Source organism: Nymphaea colorata, chromosome 13 (genome assembly GCF_008831285.2).
Source record: "Nymphaea colorata isolate Beijing-Zhang1983 chromosome 13, ASM883128v2, whole genome shotgun sequence".
Classification (NCBI taxonomy): domain Eukaryota; kingdom Viridiplantae; phylum Streptophyta; class Magnoliopsida; order Nymphaeales; family Nymphaeaceae; genus Nymphaea; species Nymphaea colorata.
This window is the reverse complement of record NC_045150.1, coordinates 3,960,530-3,981,087: the sequence shown is the minus strand read 5'-3', so window position 1 is coordinate 3,981,087 and position 20,558 is coordinate 3,960,530. Positions and strand designations below refer to the sequence as shown.

General features: G+C 35.3%; 1 protein-coding gene across 1 annotated transcript; it reads left to right on the top strand.

Annotated features, from left to right (window-relative positions):
• Window positions 1-915: 915 nt before the first annotated feature.
• LOC116267020 (uncharacterized) lies at window positions 916-5,791 on the top strand. Its single transcript, XM_031648565.1, has 7 exons — window positions 916-931; window positions 1,485-1,627; window positions 2,381-2,437; window positions 3,177-3,971; window positions 4,812-5,040; window positions 5,129-5,220; window positions 5,708-5,791. The coding sequence occupies exons 1-7, from the start codon at window positions 916-918 to the stop codon at window positions 5,789-5,791; spliced, it is 1,416 nt and encodes a 471-aa protein (XP_031504425.1).
• The last annotated feature ends 14,767 nt before the right edge of the window (window positions 5,792-20,558 follow it).

The window sequence follows — 20,558 nt, the reverse complement described above, 5'->3', positions numbered from 1 at the left end:
GGCAGCTTGATTCTGAATTCCAACTGAAAAATCAAAAAAGCAGTATGATACCAGTGTATTGAGATTCAGCTGCACATTAGAACTGATTTTCCGTGTAATCAAGGAAAAGAAGAATGGCTTCCTTCAGCAAAATCTATTACATAAACCACATGAGAAATAACAGAAATCAGAAATTCTGCATCTAGAACAGAACAACAAAAGAGAACAGGAAATACTAGCTGATCAAGCTCAGCTGCCTATGACAGTAACAGTAATCATAGGCAGCTGAGCTTGATCAGCTAGTATTTCCTGTTCTCTTTTGTTGTTCTGTTCTAGATGCAGAATTTCTGATTTCTGTTATTTCTCATGTGGTTTATGTAATAGATTTTGCTGAAGGAAGCCATTCTTCTTTTCCTTGATTACACGGAAAATCAGTTCTAATGTGCAGCTGAATCTCAATACACTGGTATCATACTGCTTTTTTGATTTTTCAGTTGGAATTCAGAATCAAGCTGCCTGTCAGGATTATAGTACTTGTGTAAATATATACCTGTTTAGGTGCATAATGCCTAGTTTTAAATTGCTAAAGAGTTTCCAATATCGTCAATAAATTATTTTTGGAACGCTAAGGTGTAAGCTGAGGCATTTGCAATAGATGGGTTGACGCTCTTGTTTAATTAACCTAAGCTACCTTCTTATCTAGTAGTCCTCTCTCCGCTTCCTTGTTCTCGAAGGAGAGTTTAGTATGTTGAGGTAGCTGCACGTGACAAAAAATGATGTCTTATTTGCTCTTTTATTGGTTAAGGGCATTGGTCGGCTATCATTGGTTGCTGCTTCTGCTAACCAGTCTGCCGCAACTGTAATTCAAGCTGGCACAAAGGAGATATCTTCAAAGGTGACATATTATCATAGCTCTCTCTGTCTCTCTAAGCTTCAATGTGCGATTCAGCAGGTCTGTTCCTATTTATTTATCTTTTATGAATGATTGTATTGTATTCCAAACAGATGGTGGCAGGGTTTGTGCAAAAAATGGTGGTTAAATCATTTGTTGTCTGAATGAGAAATTCCTTTCTAGACATGAGAAATGTATGCATGAGAACAGGTCAATGCGCTCCAGTTTTCATGCCGTTATTCTGTTTTGCTCCAGTTTTGCTTTTTTTTTTTCAATCAAAGCAGATTAAGTGATCAGGCTAAAACACTGGAATTCCCTTCTTACATCGAAACTTGGCTTTGAGTGGTACAAAATTGGGAACTTAAGCTTATATCTAACTGAAATCTGGCAGTTATAATATGCACATGGTTGAGCTACTTATTTCATAGAACCAAATTAACTGATCATATACTCAAGTATATGAACCATTTTGGACATATGATCAAATAATATAATCAATAACAGGATGCAAGAAAAGTAACTCATGCTTATATGATGACCTGACACAAAAAACTAGTGGATATGATCATCCATACAATTAAATTGACAAACTCTTAGTTTTCGTGTACCACAGAGGAATCAGTAGCATCTGTATTTGATGAAAATAGAACTCTGAGATTCACTGCAACTTACCTGAGCACTCCTAGAGTTGCAGATATATTTAGTTATTCCATGAAGCATATTGTGCTCGTCTGGAGAGCTAGAAAAGGGGAGTTGGTAAGTGGTACATATGTTGGACAGAGCCTGCGGATCAGTACAGCAAGCAACTCTGGAAGAACCCTCTCTATGTGATTATTGTCAGTTCTAGTTTCACCTCTCACCCACTTTAATGTTAAATAGCAGAACCAGGTTGGACTTTTCCATCGATCGTGGGAAAGAGAATCAATAGATCAACAGTAAATAGGAAAAAGTCACCTGATTCCCTGAACATAATGTAAATCTACCTTTGTTTTTATCTTGTACTTGGCTTTGAGTGGTACTGTTGGAATTCCCTTCTTACATCAACAACTGATACACAACAAAAAGGCTTGGCCTTTTATTCCTGTTAAAAGAGAGTTTTAAGTTTGAAACTACAAATACGTATTTTTTTCACACCTAACATAATATCCCAAATATAAATAGTAAGCATTTTATAAGTGCCATAAAAGAACTGGTATTCTTTTCTGTGTGCTGCCATCTGAAATGAGAAGTCTAGCCACTGTATTCATTTATTCGGTTTGGCAATCTGCTCCTCTTGATTTTAATTGAGGTTCATTTTGGCATCTTCCTTTTTTTTTTTCTTTTTGGTTAAATAAACAAAAATTCTTATAGATGTTTGCTTTTATTCTACAATGATCTAATAATAGTGTGGTAATCACTTGTTGCCTGTTAAAACATTGTTTCCCTTTTTTTTCAAGAACAAGCATGATAACTGTATTTTACTGTATTCCTTTTTCTTGCCCTTTTCCCATTGTCGTTTATCATTTGTAGGCTACCAGCAGACCAATCGTAGCTTCCATTGCAGCCCAGCAGCAGCTTCTCGTCGAGGTAACATGGCCCATCATAATTCTGTTTGCAATGGTTTTTCAGTTCTTCTTAGTTTTTACATAGCAAGTCCCAGACCGCCACACTGTTCATGAGTGTGTTAGCTGGTCCTGTAGTTCAGCTTCTGAGAATCTGAAGCTTAAGGAGCTTAATAAGTATAGTCTCCTGAAAATGTACATTGAAGATCCAAATAGGCCAGGGCCTCATATTCACTTTGACGAGTACAACTGTCTGGATTCTAGACATCTCTAATATTTCCAAAGTGTAGCTATCCACAGTTTCTCCAACCACAACTCCACCATTAGATGCGCAAGATCAATGCACTGCACTATAGCAAATAAGAGCCCCATTAATCCATAGAAAGGGGGGGGGGGGAAATGACCTTCTTGCTCCATGAGTTGCTTGTAATTGCTTTGATAATGTCCATTATATCATCACCAACGTGCACATGTCTTTGATGGGGCAGTGGCATCCGCATATTTGATTATCAACACCCAACATGATCGATTTCAGCATTTTATGTTTGTTAAATGTTTTATTATCAGACTCTTATTTTGGCCGAGTTCTAAATTTGTTGGTTCAATGGGGACTTCTTGATCGGTCTGTTCATTGCTTTAACATATTTGTTTACTTGATGTTGCTGATTGTATATTTGCTTATTTGCACAAGCAGTCAATTGTTTAAACTTATTTCATGTAACTAAATTGTTTGATTTTCTTGTACTTCTATTTGTTAAACTTAGATGAGTAGCCACCATGACAAACTACAGTGGGATGAAGATCAAGTGCAGTTTTTATTTGACATAATGTTAGAGCAAGCAAAGATTCCAGGAATGCGAACATCAGGTGGACTAAAAGAAACTGCTATGAAGGTGGTTGAACAAAAAATGATAGAAGCATATGGACCAATGTTTACATTAGAGAAAATTCGAAACAAGTTGAAAAGAGCAAAACCTGACTTACAACTGATGAAAGAGATGCTTACTGCTTCAGGATTTGGGTGGGACCCAGATAAAAAAATTATACAAGCGGATGATAATGTGTGGAAAGAATATATACAAAAGTACCCAAATAGAAAAAAATATAAATTGCCAGCAACATGGAAATATTATGAGCATGCAATAGAAATTTGGGGTTCTTCTACTGCATTGGGTGACAATAGGAGTGGCGTAGATAGTAGGCCACTAGATGATACACAAATAAATGTGGATGAGCAAGATGAGAATGATTTTCAGTTACCTACTTCACCAATGGATAGCAATACTCATACTCAGGGAGAAACCTCTAACAGCATGAGGGGAAACAAAAGAGCGAGAACCTCTACAACCATGAATGATGATACTTTTGAAACCATTGGTGAGTACATACGACAACTTGTGGAAACCCAACCTGCAGCCATTTTGCAGAAGAGTGGAGCAATTTTAAGAGATATGCATGCAAAAGGGGAAATAGATAATCATTTGTTTTTCAGATCAGTCGATTTACTCTCTAATTTTGATAAAGCAAATGCTTTTCTTATGATGCCACGTGAGTTGCAGGTTACTTGGTTGCGCATGCAGATTGGCTAAACAGCAGGTAATGTTTGTAGCTAAGTATCATTATGGAGGTTTATGCAGTACTTTTGATATGTGTAATTGTTTGTAATTTGTGATATATAATAATTGTTTGTAATAGTGTATTTTTGATATTTTTAATTGTTTATAATTTGTGATATATAGTAAATTGCTATGAACTCATGCTTGCAATTATTTTTTATTTCACAATTCTTTGCAATTAAATAGTGTTTATTCTCATGAAATTTGTGTATTTATTATCAAGATGGACGAAATATCTACAGTTATTTTTATTCTTCTTATGTGGTTGATGATGGAACGCTTGAAAGTTCAAAGTAGACTTACTAGAAATTTAGTACATACTAATAGACTAGCAGGAGCCCAATTTGTGCATGACTGTATGCACGGACACCCAAGAAATTGTTTAGATCTATTGAGGGTAGATCAACGAACATATGCATTATTATGCAATTTGCTAAAAAGTAGGGAGTTATTGTGTGATGCAAGAGAAATCACAATTGAAGAACAAGTAGCGATGTTTCTCGTTACTTTGGGACATGATCAACGAAATCGACGAACCCAATATGATTTTCAGCACTCAGGACAAACAATTAGTAAGTACTTCAACTTAGTTTTGAAAGCAATTCTTCGCATTGCACATGAATACGTGGGACGTAGAAATGATACTACACCAGCTCGAATTAGAGGAGATCCACGTTTCTTTCCATATTTTAAGGTAAACAACTATAATCCATAATTGATATAGTCAACATTTTTATGTATGGTAAAACATTTAGAATATTAACACATATTACATATCAATAGGATTGTTTGGGAGCAATTGATGGTACACACATTCCAGTATATGTTCGAAGAGATGGCCAAAATCGTTGGCGAAATAGAAAAGGGTTTTTATCTCAAAATGTTTTAGCAGTGGTGGGATTCGATATGCGGTTTCACTACATACTAGCCGGTTGGGAAGGAAGTGCAACTGATGCAAGAGTATTGTATAGTGCATTGGAAGATAATCTTCATCCATTAGAAATTCCACATGGTAAGAAAATAAAGATTCATGATTTAAATTTACTATCATTAATTTAATTGTTTGACTGACAAAACACATATTGTTGATTATGAAATAGGTAAATATTATCTTGCTGATGCTGGATACCCAAATATTGTCGGATTATTAACTCCATATAGAAGATGTCGGTACCATCTATCAGAGTTTAATGTGCCTGGATCTAGGCAAATTGAGACAAAATAAGAATTATACAACTATAGACATTCATCTTTGCGCACTACTGTGGAGAGAGTATTTGGTTTGCTTAAGGCAAGGTTTTCGATTTTGAAGAATCATGTGTCATATCCAATATCCACTCAAGTTAAAATTGTACAAGCAACATGTGTTCTTCATAATTTTATAATCAACCACAATCCAAATGCTGAACAATTTCCTTCTGATGATATAAATGATAGTGAAGTAAATGAAATTATAAATGATGATGAAAATACTGAACAAACGCAAATACGTGGTAGCAACAATGAACTTCGTGAGCAGATTACTTCAACAATGTGGAATGATTATGTTTCAAGTAAGATATTGATTGTGTAACATTCTCATTATATTATATGTCATTGTTTTAAGTATACTTGATTATTTTAATATTTTATGGTGATAACCTAATTATTTGTTTGTCTTTTTAATTTTTGAAATGCAGGAACTAGATGGTGATGCATCTTCTCAAGTATTGCATGACTTCGATGGGAAGAGTAGTGTGCATGACAGAAGACTAGTTATTTAGCAAGCTGTCATAGTTGTATTTTGCTTTTACAGTCGATGTAATAATCTCTACTTCATTTATCAGATACTTTTGTAATTGTTCGATACTTGTTAATACTTGTTAACATTGATAAGGAAAATTGTGAGATGTTCATTTTTGTACTATGGCATTCAATAAGAATGATTCATTTTATGTTTAATTGAAAGTTTTTCCTGCTTGAACTGTAAAGATATTTGAAGAGATGTCATGTTGTGGCTAAGAGACCCGCCAGATCTCTTTCTTTCCATCACATTCTTCTTGTGAAAGTGTCAACTGTTCTTCCAGTTTTTCATAAAAGCTTTGTCACAACTGTGGTTGTGACATTCTGAACTGGTTCCTGTGTATTTGATTAAATGTATGCTTTTACTCTTTACAAGAAAAGTTCACTTGAAATGAAGGGTGCACGCTCTTACATTATTTGAACATGTTCCTTCCAATGTGATGTGAATGCTTCTCCCTTTGTTCACTGGCGTTTTGTATTGCTTCTTGATCAAAGTCTTTTAAGTTTTTTGTTTTTTCTTATTTATTGTTGATGAAGTTGTACTTGTAAATAAAATATTTTATGGAAATAGATACAAGAGATATTGAAATTGAAGGTTTCTTTCAGTACAAACGTCAGACAGGACGGACAAAACGGATAGATTGGACAAGACAAAAACAAACGTCAGACAGGACGGACAAAACAGACAGAACAGACACACACGAAACAAACGCCGGACAAAAAGGACACAGTGTTCTGTTCCTAAATCATCAAACGGTGGACAAGGAACACCATTGTCCATGAGGACAGGACAGTGGTGTAATGGACAGGACGTCCTGTCTGTCCTGTCCCAATGGACGGCAATCAAACGACCTCTAAGGAGTCAAACTGGGAAGGTGGAAGTGGGTAAATTCTTTGTAACATAGGTCAAGTACCTTTGTTTGTATGCCAGTAAGGTGCTATAGGTATGTGGGTATGGCTGTGTTTTAAAAAGTTAAAAATTTATCTTTCCAAATTTAGATTTTGCTTGAATTTTTTATTGTTCCCTTCTCTTTATTACCCTTCCACTTAGATTGTTTGTTTGTTTTTACTTTTATGCTTTGATATATTTGATTGTTTATATATATAAATGCATCTAAAAGCATTAAAGTTATTGAATTAGTGCCCTTCCAGCTAAAATTTGTAGCCCCTAGAGATGCATAATTCAATTGTATAGATTAATATGTTTACACATGTACATCATTAAGAAAACAACTAAGTCTTAATAGATTGCATTATGAGCTTTGTCCAATAGAAAAAAGCAATGGGACTTAATATAGGAGCTTCTATCGTGCCCATTTCTTAATTCATCGAAAAGATTGTGATTGTAAAAGTGAAAATGTACAGTTTGAAGCTGTATTAAATTTAGACCCTTGCCCATGGTGTTAAACTCAGAACCATTTAATATATTCCCAAGTGCTGATTCATGGTAAAATCAATTCCACACAATTTCTAAATTTTAAAAAGATGGACTCTCTCTCTCTCTCTCTCTCTCTCTCATCCCTTCCCTTCACCACCCCAACCCCCAAAAACCTAAAACGAAGGTAGTGTAGCTGGTTGGAGGGAGGTGAAACATGAAGAATGTCTCTTGAAGATGTCCATGGCTGCTACAGTCTTCTGATGTTGAGAGTTGTCATCTCAAAATTTAACTCCATATGGCTGCATGTTATGGATCTGACCCAGACCAATCAAACTTCACAAGTAGATAAGGGTGATCACATGCCAGATCCAAACCACCAACTATATCCAGATCCATGTAGAGAGGCAAGTGACAGTAGATCTGGAATTCCAATTCTAAACTCTCCCAAGCAGACCCAAATTACTATAAGCCAAAAATGTGCAGTTTTTAACTACCAAGTGAAACCCAAGAGTCATGTGAGCCTCCTCAAGGACTAATCAAGAAACATAGATTAAACTCAGTGGATGGTTGAGAGAGAATCTCAAGCACATCAAGAACAGTTGACAACCTTTCTTAAATCAAAAAGAAGGAGAAGAAAAAGATAAAAGATTGGTTGCTCATGCAACCCAACCTATAAGGATGACATTTGAAAAGAATATGGCAAACTCTAGCTCATCAATGTCGCAACCTGCGGAAGGTGCAATATGGTATTGCAACATATTTTCTATTAATCCTCGAAGGAGTTGGCGCAACTATAGGGGCAGGGATTGGTAGAACAATGATCTTATGGGTATTTTAATGAATCCTCAATGACAACGATCTTAGAAAGATGAACTTGAAATGTAGAAATGGTTTAGAAAATAAATTGTTTCAAAGAGAGATACTTTAAAATCATTTGAGTTCTTCCAATATTATCATTAGAATTCAAGTGTACAAGAGAAATATGATTGAAAAAGATATTTGTACATTGTTTGTTTTTGCAAAATATGATTTCAACTTATCAAGATTTGGGAAAGTGTTTTTCTTGAGTTTTAAGAAAAGGTTAAGACTTGTCCCTATTTCGATTTTTACCTCGATAGGGTTTAGGCATAGCTTCTTTAAGATTCAATAAAAAATTTACCTCGATTTTCCATCCATGTATTATGAAGTGATGGTCTATGTTTATGCATACTCATACATATCTATATGAAAAAGAAAGAAAATATTAAAAAAACATTTATACAAAGAATAACAAACTTGATAATGATACATATCGAGGGAGTAATCTCTCCTCTCAATGGTTTGTTTAAAAACATTAGGTTGGCAGTCAGAAAGCTATAAACAAATCAAGAAGTAACGTTAGTGGTGGTTTTGAGCTTTGACAATCACGATAGATGCATGGAAGGTGCAAATTAACATCTGCATCATCTACTGTTTGGTGTTTTTTCGAATTAGACATGTTTCAACCTCAAAATAATGGAAATAAGAAAGAAAGTTTCACCCACAAGCCCTCATTGATGAGTTTGATGAAATCATCCATTTAAATAAGTCAAGAGATGAGAAGATAAATGTATAGGAATAGAAAAAGAGAGAAATAGATAGAAAGAGATTAAAAGAGAGAAATAATGGAACAGAAATAAAGAGACATTAATAAAGGAGAGAAACTAAAGAGAACAATAGATACAAAGGGAAGAGAGAGGGAGAGAAATAAGGAGAGAGAGTGTATGAGAAAAGAAAGAGAAATAAATTAGAGAAATGGGAAAAAAAGTGGGAGAGGGATTAATAGAAGAAACAGAGAGAGAGAGAAAAAAAAATGAAAAGAGAAAGGAGAGAGATTAATCAAAGAGAGTTACATTAAAAAAGAGATTTTAGAATAGGCAGATTGAGGGAGAAAGAAAGATGTTTAAAAGAGAGTGATTTGAAAGAGAAAGAAAAATACATTTAAAAAAGAAAAAAGATCAAAGGGAGAGAGAGAGACTTAAAAAATTCGAACGGAGAACTAGATTAACATGAAAAAGAAAGAGAGACTCCGAAAGTGAAATGAAAAGAGATTGATAAAGAAATCTAAGAGAGATCTAAAGAGAGATAAAGAAAGAGATAAATTAAAAAGAAAGCAAACAAAAAAACAAAAAAAGGAGAAATGAAACAGCGAGCGTTGGGCAAGAAAGAACCAGCATTGTCTCCCTAGTTTGGGCAAGCATGGTCGTGCCATGCTAGGCCTGTCCAGGCCCTATAGGACCTAGCTGGCCACGCTAGGTACGGTCTGCATATCAGCAATGGCCTCTACACAGAGAGAAAATGGCATTGTTGTTTTGTTTGACAAAATGAAGATATTTCCAGAAAAATGAAGGATATTTAAAGAAAATCAAGGGCATTTTGGTAAAAATATCTTCAAAAAACCATGTTATTTTGAGAATTTTGAAGAAGAAATCATCGGTATTTTGAAAAATAATCATAACGCCTCAATACTTTGGCCTGGGAAAGGTTTGTCACTCAGATTTGGATCAAAAACCAGATCCAAATACCAGACAGGTCAAATTAAGAAATTTTAAGCCAACAATGATGCAACAATAAAACTTAGTTCTTGAATACGGATTTGGGATTGGAAATGATTCAAATCTCATATGTAGAGTTGGATATGGTTCAAAACGTAGCTTAGAATTGATCTTGAATAGTATATTTGGATTTGGATGTCAAATTTGGATATAAAATTTAAATTTGGATCTAAATTACGATAGAAACTTGGAATTGGATCTAAATATGTTAGATTAAGAATTTGGAACCGAATAAGGCTATGGACATAGATTTTGGATTTTGGATCTGGATTGGATATAAATTGGATTGAAGGCTCAAATTTTGATCAAATGAGTTCAGAATTGGGATTTGGATCTAGGTTTGGATCTAAAATTCTGTTTTTGATTTGAAAGTCTGTTTTGGGTGTAAAGTAGGGATTTAGATCCATAGATTTTGGGCTCTATTTTGAATCTGAAGCTGAAATTTGGATCTGGATTTTGTGCTCAATCTTGTCCTTGTGCATGCAGAAGTATATACCAATGGAGACAAGAAGGGTGTTGGGGTATTTTTAAATGTTTTTATAAGGAAATATTGATTTATGAGTTTTCAACTTTTTCCTGACCCCTTTTCGCCCATTTAAATTTTTTTTTTTACTTTAAACAAGAATATTTTAGTCATTGCATGCCACTGTGCACAATTTTACGTGCACAGAGGTTTGCACATCACCCATTTTGATTCAGGACATCTGTCAAGACTTAAAGGTTTAAAGAAAAGATCATACATAATCTTACATACATTAGAAACCCAAGACTTTCATAAAATGACAATAAATACCAATCCAACACTTTTATCCTTAATAATATGATGTATTAACGACAGAAAATAAAATAGAACAAACCAAAGAAAGAGAAATCTAATCCAACAAACTTAACACACAAGGTGATACCTGTGAAACCCGACAAACGAACAAAACAACATGGAAAATTTTTTCCTGATAACTTAATAGCATTGATTACCCAACAAATGAAATCTCTAAATCTCCCCCAACGCCACATGCTAAACCAGGGAGATGAAAAATGTTAGCTTTTCGTCGACTGCTCCTCCTCCAATTCTTTTCTTTGTAGAAACAAAGAGATGAAAGGCATGATCACCAGGATGATAATAATGAAAAATGACGGTGATGATGGTCGCTGAGACTCAAAGTTGACAGTCTAATGCTAAACTGTCTACTCCATTAAGCTTTCAACTCCAGGTCTCAACCACCAACTTCACCATCATGATAATCATTTACATCATGGAGATCATGATTTCCTTCCCTTTGTAGAACAATGGAAATAATAGGAGGAGGAGAAAGAGAAGAAAATGAAGCATTTTCTCCATGGTTTAGCATTCGGTGTTTTTGATGTTGTCTCTATATCGTTCGTTTCTCACTCTTCTTCTCTTTATTGCCTCCAAAGAAGCATAATAAGTTAAAAAGACAAATTACGAACAACATTTTACACGAAAGGTTACCAATAAAAAAAACATAAATAAGCACCAAATAATCAAATATTAATAATAAGTCATTCTTTGAAGAGAAAAAAACAAAATTGTAGGTGACTAAGCTTTTCGAACATGAAATGCAAGAAAAAAGAAAACCCCAAAACAAGAACGAAAGAGGGAACGAGACTACAGAGTGAGTGCATCAAGAATTGGTAAACCTGGAAGATGAAAAGTGTTTCCTTTTCCTCTCCTTCTCCTTCTCCAATTCTTTCTTTGGTAGAAAAAAAAGGGAAGAAAAACATGATCACCAATATAAAAATGATGATGATGACAGTGATGATGGTCGTTGGGTCTCAGAGTTGATAGTCTAATGCTAAACAGATAACTCCATTAGAATGTCAGCTCCAAGTCCCAACCAGCAACTTTACCATCACGATGATCATTATTATTGTGGTGATTGCTTTCTCCCTCCCGGTGATTGTTTTTTCCCTCCCTTTGAAAATCATAGAGAAGATGATGAGAAATATGCAAAAAAATGAAGCATTTTTCTTTTTGGTTTAGCACTTGGCATTCTTGATGCGGTCTCGCTATGGTTTATTTCACTCTTTTCTTCTCGTTCTCACTTCTAACGAAGCAGACGAAATTTAGAAGAGAAATTACAAACAACATTTTACTAGAAAGGTGACCAATAAAAAAGGCTATAAATAAACACCAGAGAATCAAATCTTAAAAGTAAGTCATTCTTCAAAGAGACAAAAACCAAAATTATAGGTGAAAAGATTTCCTAACATGAAATGCAAGAAAAAAGAAAAGAGGAAACCCAAAAACAAGAAGGAAAAATAGAACCAGACTATAGATACAGTGCATCAACAATGCCAAAAGGTAAACCATGGAGATGCAAATTCTTTCCTTTTCCTCCCGGCCCTGCTCCTCCTCCAATTCTTTCTTTTGTAGAAACCAAGCAAAGAAGAGCTTGATCAGCTAGATAATAATTATGCCGATGACAGTGATGATGGTCGTTGGATCTTAGACTTGACAGTCTAATGTTAAACTGTCGACTCCAAGTCCCAACCACCAACTTCACTGTCAGGATGATGATTATCATTATGGTGACCGTGTTTTCCCTTTGTTGAAACAAATGAGAGAAGAGGATGAGGAATAGGCAAAAAAAATGAGTCGTTTGTCATTCTGATTTAGCATTTGGTGTTCTTGTATGGTCTCGCTATGGTTTATTTCTCTCTTTTCTTCTTGTTCCGACCTCCAACGAGGCAAAATAAATAAAGAAGACAAATTATGAACAACATGTTATAAGAAAAGCTACCAATAAGAAAGAAAAGAAATAAACAGCAAATAATCAAATATCAACAATAAGTCTCGTTTCAAAGAGAAAAAACCATAATTGGTGAAAAGCTTTTCGAGCATGAAATGTAGAAAAAAAGTGGAAACCCCCAAAACAAGAAGGAGAGAGAGAACCAAACTATATAGAGAGTGCAGCATGAACACCAAATGGTAAACCAGGGAGACGAAAAATGTTTCCTTTTACTCCTGACCCTACTCCTCCTCCAATTCTTCCTTTTGTAGAAACAAAGGGAAGAACAGCTTCATCACCAAAATAATAATGATGATGATGACAGTGATGATGGTCATTGGGGTCTCAGAGTTGACAGTCTAATGCTAAACTATCAAGTCCATTAGGCTATTAACTATAAATCGCAACCACCAACTTCACCATCATGATCATCATATCATTATGGTGATCATGTTTTTCCTCCCTTTGTAGAAACAAAGGAGAGGAGGGGGAGGAATAGGCGGACAAAGTGAAGCAATTTTCTTTCTGGTTTCGCATTTGGTTTCTTGTTGTGGTCTCTTAATTGTCTATTTCTCTCTTCCTTTCTCCTTTTCGCTTCCAATGAAGCAAAACTAATTAAGAGAAATTACAAACAACATGTTCTATCGACAATAAGTCTCTCTTCAAAGAGAAAACTATAATTGCAGGTGAAAAGCATTTCAAACATGAAATCTAAGGGAAAAAAAAAGTAAACACCAAAACAAGAAGGAGAGAGAGAACCATACTATAGAGAGAATGCACTAAGAATGCCAATTGGTAAACCTGGGAGACGAAAAATGTTTTCTTTTCCTCATTTGCACCTCCTCCAATTCTTTTATTTGCAGAAACAGAGGGAAGAAAAGCTTGATCACTAAGATAATAATGATGATGATGACGATGATGGTATTCGTTGGGTCCCAGAGTTGATAGTCTAATGCTAAACTGCCAACTCCATTGGACAGTCAACTCCACGTCCCAACCTCCAATTTCACGGTCATGATGATCATTATCAATATGGTGATCCTGTTTTCCCTCCCTTTGTAGTGGCCATGTTTAGAAGGAGGAAGAATAGACAAAAAAAATGTGGCATTTTGCTTTCAAGTTTAGCATTTGGCGTTCTTGATGTGATCTCCAATTATTGGTTTCTCTCTTTGTTATTGTTCTTGCCTCGAACAAAGTAGAATAAATTAAGAAGAGAAATTAGAACAACATGTTACAAGAAAAGTGACCAATGATATAGGAAATAAATAAACACCAATATGATCAAATATCAAAGGGAAAAAACCATAGCTGTAGGTGAAAAGCATTTCAAACATGAAATGAAGGGAAAAAAAAAAGCAAACCTCAAAATGAGAAGGAGAGAGAACCAAACTATAGAGAGAGTGCACCAAGAACGCTAAATGGTAAACCAGGGAGATGAAAAATGTTTCCTTTTCCTCCCATTATCATCATCCAATTATTTCTTTTGTAGAAACAAAGGGAAGAAAGGCTTGCTTACCAAGATAAATAATGAGGATGATGATGGTCATGTTGGTCATTGGGTCTTAGAGTTGACAGTATAATGCTAAACTGTAAAATCCATTGGACTGTCAATTCTAAGTCCCAACCACCAACTTCACTGTTATGATGATCACCATCATTGTGGTGATCGTGTTTTTCCTTCCTTTGTATGAATAAAAAAGATAAGAGGGGGAGGAACAGGTGAAAAAAAATGAAACACTTTTCTTTCTGGTTAGCTTTTGGGGTTCTTGATGTGGTCTCTCAATGGTTTGTTTCGCTCTTCTTTTCTCATTCTCTCCTCCAATGAAGCAGAAAGCATATTGCATTGCTATAAAGGGAAACAGCAGCCATTTCTTAAGCACTAGGGTTCGACCGTTCCTAATAAGATTATTGGCGATGGCAAAAGAGTTAGTAGCAAAGACCGTCACCAATAGTTTAATTTGTTGTTGTCTGTCTAAACAACTAAAAAGGGAAAGAAAACATGAGAGAAAGAGAGAGACGAGGAGGAAGATGAAGAGGGTGGGGGGTGGCGAAAATGGTATCTCATTAGCCAACAACTAACAACCCTCAACCTAGGAAGAGAGAGAGGGAAGCAGGGCAACAAGAGTTGCATGTAGCAAATCAATAATGAACAGCCGGCAGTAACAATGTGTGTGTGTGTGTGTATACAGACACACATTGTTCAATTATAGTATTACAGCTATGAAAGTTTGTAGCTCCCATTACTTCTAGTAATTTGATGACCTAATATTGTTCCTACAACATTTTTCTTTATCAACTAGTGCGAGATTTAGATTTACTTTGTCCTTTTTTTTTTAGGATAGCAGTTTTATTGACTTAGTTATAAGTTGTGCCCTTCCAGTCTCTCTTCTTGAATTACTATTAGCAGATTTTGTTGTCCTATTTGCATTACTATGCCATGCCCTGTAGACCCTCCACTTTCTAAACAAACCATGCTGGAGGATAGACCACCCATCTTTTATTGAGAAAAAAAAATTACAAAAATAGCTATACAAGATGAGGTAAGACCATTAAATCTAACAGAAATTTACAATATTAATCTACTGAAGGTTGGTTCGGAGAACAGTCAATCTGCTACCCTCCATCGATAAGCCAGAATGGAAGGCATGTCTTACTTAAAAAAAGCACCCCAGCCGATTTAACCATGCCTTTTTGTCAGAAACAAGAACGAAGAATGTGTAGACACTCTACTTGCAATGAGAACCGCACATAAGGATATTTCATGGATGTGATTAAACTACTGCAAAGTGTAGACCTGCTTAAAACTTTGTCATTAGCTCATATTTCTATTTCGAATATTGATGTTCATCTTGTTCTTAACTATGTTACTTCCGATTATTGTATAGTGTTTGTAATTAAACAACAACTTGATTAAGAACGAAAGCATAACGATGTAAATCAGGAACATAAGAAATCAAAAATGGAAAAGGATGAATAAATTAGGTCTCACACTACTCATTCTACATAAGTCTCTCATGAAAAATGGACTTTGGTAAGTTTCTAAACCAAAATTGTCACATAAACTCAGCAGCTTATGTAAGTTTACAGATAGCACTTGCCACTAATTAACCAGACCTTCCCGTCCTCACCTTCGGGGGCAGAGCCAGAAACTTTATATGAAAGGAGTAACTTCAAAATTTTAACAATGGCTGTAATATAATTTTTTAAAATTATATACAATTTACATGATTTTTTTTTTATTTTAAGGGGTGTCAAGAACCCTGCTGCATCCCCTTGCTCCGCCCCTTAAAATTTTTTGGCTAAGGGGTACTCATCTAATCAGTACAGGCCTGATGAGGGCACCCCATGTAATTTTTATGACAACATAAAGTAATTTCCAGTTCTTGTAATAGAACTTTTGATCGGCTCCAGTGGACCACTGCAGACACCAGCTCTCTAGTATCCACTTTTTTTTTTTTTAAAAAAAAGGCGAACCCTGATGCTAAAAAGTAATTTGTCAATTCAAAGTGAGTTCAATAGCCAGCCCTATGTCACAATTTTGGTTCAAAGAAACTTACCAAAATCCATTTCATTAAACGCATTGGTTCAAAACCATGACTAGATAATGAGAATACCAATGATCTTTTTTTTCTTTATTTCATCTTAATCATCCATCATCTTAGATTAGACGACCCTGATTAGATGGCTGGGTGACTTTGAAAAGCTAGAGTCACCATTCAAATTTTCTCTCTCTCTCTCTCTCTCTCTCTCTCTCTCTCTATATATATATATATATATATATATATATATATATATATATATATATATATATATATATATATATATATATATATATATATATATATATATATATATATATATATATATATATATCAGGAACAACCCTAATTTAATATATAATGACAATGAATGGATGTTCTACTCAACCTGCCCGACGATATGCCATTGTTTTGGTTTTCAGTCGACTTATAAAACAAGAAGAGGAACAAAAAGAGAAAGAAAAAAGACCCATCCAAAATCCTAATCAAGTAGTTACTTTCATGGTGACCATCCGCACAAAGAAGAATTCATTTCAATAGTGCACTTTGCAGAGTGAAAAGGAAGGTGTCCGAAATGGAAGAAGAAGAAGAAGAAACAAATCAGAGTTGAGAAACTCCGCCAGAAAATATTGAAAAGAAGAAGAGGAAGAAGAAGAAGAAACAAATCAGAGTTGAGAAAATTTGCCATAAAAGGTTGAAAAGAAGAAGAAACAAATTGAAGACACCAAAATCCACAAGCAATTAAGCGCATGATTCACCATGACAACCTTGTCATGTGTTCTTGTCCTGCGACAAACAGAAAACAGGAAAGAGAATTTTTCTTCTTGTAGATTTTTGGATGACTTTGATTTGTTTCTTCTTTTTCTTCCCATTTTCTTGTGGATTTTCTCAACTTTGATTGTTTTTCTTCTTCTTCCATTTTTGACACCTTCATTTCTGCTCTGCACAGTGCATGGATGAAACGAATTCTGTGCAAATGGTCGCCATGAGAGGAACCTTTAGATTAGGATTTTGCATGGGGTTCCTCCTTTTCTTCTTTCCTCTTCTTGTTATATAAGTCATTGAAAACCAAACCAATGGCATGCGGTGAAGCTTCCACCTACCAACAAGGAGAAAATAATTTTTTAATTAAGGAGATCTAATTATAGTTTCAAAATTTTGATATCAAAGTATAATTTTCCAAGATCTTTATATAGGCTAAACGCATTTTTCTAAATTTTATATATATATATATATATATATATATATATATATATATATATATATATATATATATCTTGAAAATTTAAGGTGGGGGCCACTTAAACCCTGGCATCATTTGAGTCTCAAAGCCTAATCATGAAACAGAAATTAAACTCAACGGACGGTTAAGATTGAATCTCAAGCACATCGGAAAAGCTGTCTACCCTTGAAGAAGGAGAAAAAGAAGATAAGACTGGTTGCTCTTGTATCCATGATTTCCTGCAGGTCATCCTTGGCTAAGATCTCTTTAAAAAATCAAATTTGCTTTGATACCATGTTAAAAAAATAATGAACATGAAGGAGAAACAATTAAACATGGTTAAGTTATGTTTAAACTGCCTCAGAAGGCCACAACCGTTGACCTTAGGATTGATAATGGGCAGTTTCGAGGGGTATAGCTCAAATGGGTGGACTTGGGGCATGATAGAGGGGTATAGCTCAAAGAGGTCATACGTGCAAGTTGAAACATGTGGAGATCTCAACACCTAACACTGACACAGTTCAATAACATGGGGAGTAGGTCATACGTGCGAGGAGAAAGTGCGAGCTTCCAGTTCACACCCAAGTGGTGGGCTAACCCTCTCACTCATCCATAGGATTGATGATGGGGAGCATTTCATTATATAGTAGTCATACGTCCAATATTGCTCCTTGAGCTGTTAAACTTCTTCTTTATTATCATTAAATGCAATAGTTGAGTTGGAGATTTCAGATGAAAATATAGGCAAACATGACCATGCTTTCGTGAACTAGTTCATACGAAAATAAGAGAATTAGTGAGATCCTGGCAAACGCGAATTTCCTGATGTTTGTTGTATGATCTGAACAGGATAGAAATGAGCACATGGGAGAAGAGTTCACCAAAAGTATATGATCAGAAGAAGAAAGAGGATGAAATGGAGGAGGCCAGCTTATATTCTAGGAATAAAAGGAATAGGGTCAAATTATCAAAATGCCTTCTGACTATTATAGGATTCATTGAGATTCTTTCCCACCTTACATTTTTGAAATTTAAGAAAATAAAACTTTTCTATTGTTGACGAAAGTCACACTTTGCTTAAACTGTAAACCTTGGGCCGGCCAGACACCTAATTACGTTAAATACCACCGTAAATATTCCATAATAAAACAAGGGGATGCTAATAGTATCTTTTAAATGTAGGCACAAACAGACCCATATGTACCAGAGTGGGATCTTTTCTTTGTATTTAGTTGTCAGAAGTGATTCCATTTATTTCACTGCTTTTTATCTGACTCTGTGATTAAGCTGAACATCCTGTTTTCTGTTAGTTGGCTCTTGACTTGTCAGAGTGTTGAATATGATGATGGGGACAATTTTCGTTTTCTCACTATGTAGGTTCATGTTGGCTTACATTTGACATCCAACTGCTATATGCAGTTTTATGCTTATTTGTTCCATCTTTTAAAGTTGACCCTCCAATTTGGAAACGATCAGTATTCTTGGATTCATAATGTTCTAGCTTTTGAGTGTGGCTAGAAGAAAGATTGCTTGTCCCAAAGGTTTCTGCTGCCCTGAGTGAAATTCCTTGTTCCCTTCTACCTCATTTAATCTGTAATTATGCTATTGAAAAGATGGTTGTGTCATGAAAAACATGGTTCTTGAAATACTATTTGAAATCTATGATGAATTGCGAAGCTGGTGAAACTCTATTTCCTAAAATGATGTCTGCTTTCTTAAGGTTAGCACACTAATTGTCTGATTTTTACATCCCATTAGTGTTTGAGAACTTTCTGATTCAGTGATTCATCATTAACCTGGTCAAAAAATTGAAAAACCAGTAAGTTGGCTAGACCGCCCACCGTCGCAGGTTCGTTTGACCAGGCCTAGTAAGTTGGCTTGATATTGCTGTTTATGAAAAACCAGTAAGTTGGCTTGATATTGCTGTTTATGAAAAACCAATAAGTTGGCTTGATATCGCATTTTTTTCAAGGCCCGACTGGGCCCGAGGGCCCGGCAAAATGGGCCGGGCTGGGCCTTGGTATGGTGGACCTGGCCCAGTACCCGGCCTATCAATATTATCAGGCCGGGCCCGGGCCCAGGTTTGGGCCCGACGGGCCGACCCGGGCCGGGTCTAAACGGGTCGGGCCGGCCCGGCCCGGCCCGATACCCACCCCTAATATAATTGAGCACATGTAAGAAAACTTGTTCGGATTTAAAAGTACCTGAACAACGTGTTTGATAGCCTGGGATCTCAGAGCTGATATCAAATCTGCTCAGAGATATGATGTTCTATCATACCTTGGGTATAACTTTAGGCTGAATTTAAATCCTATGTACTCTTCACTGTATCCACTTTTTCAGATTTGATTTTAGGTTTTAATACAAACGATGAAAAGTCTAAAATTAAATACAAACAACATTATGATATGCTTCTAACGGACTTTCAAATATGGACATTAGAAATGGGATATTATTTAAATTAAATCTGGTCCAAACCTGGTGTATTATTTATTTAAATATAAATTCTATTGGATGTCATTTCCTAAAATCCAAATTTAAATAGATTTTTTAGTATGATGTTAAATCTTTTTCCATATCCAATTTTTAGAACCGGTTCAATTAGATATTGAATTCTTGTCAGAATTATTGACATCACTAATCCAAAGGGTTTACATTTCTCGAGTAAATATATGATCTAAGCAGCAAAGTGAAACCCCAGCAGAAGATATTAAAAATTAAAACAAGAACAAAAATATGTAAAAATGCATTAAAAACAAAATAAGTGCACCAAAGTTTTATTAGGGCAGACCCTTACACCAATATTAAACTCCTCATTTCTCAAATGGAGATTTGCTTGTAAGGTTCGGTGCCAGACCCGTCATAACTTGTCCAGAAATCCTGATGCCTTGTTGGGCTCGAATGCAACCTTTGAAATCCTTGTATACATAAGAACATTTGCCGAGGCACTGGTGAGCCTCATGTCCCAGTCTGCCTTTGCCCGCTAAATTTTCTGCTAATCTTGTTTATAAGGTTATTTTTACAACTCATGCCTAACCTAATGCCCAGCTATATTCGAATGTAATTAAATAGCTGAAGCATAAGCTGCTGGTCAGTAGTTTGTTATTTTAAGTTGCATTTGATAGTCTCCGATCTTAAATCCGATGCTACATAAAAAGGTGCATTTTGTGAGATTTTCAATTTAAACAAACTGAAGATCTCAGTACCATGGATTTTAAATTCATGTTATATGTTAAAAACCATGGATTTAAGGTTAGATGACAAGACGGTCCGACCTTAAATCCAT

What these genes read in the sequence shown, in the direction of transcription:
- LOC116267020 (XM_031648565.1), top strand. An exon ending in TGATGCCACGTGAGTTGCAG is followed by an intron (nt 3,972 to 4,811) that starts GTTACTTGGTTG and finishes ACATATCAATAG; the next exon opens with GATTGTTTGGGAGCAATTGA. An exon ending in ACCATCTATCAGAGTTTAAT is followed by an intron (nt 5,221 to 5,707) that starts GTGCCTGGATCT and finishes TTTGAAATGCAG; the next exon opens with GAACTAGATGGTGATGCATC.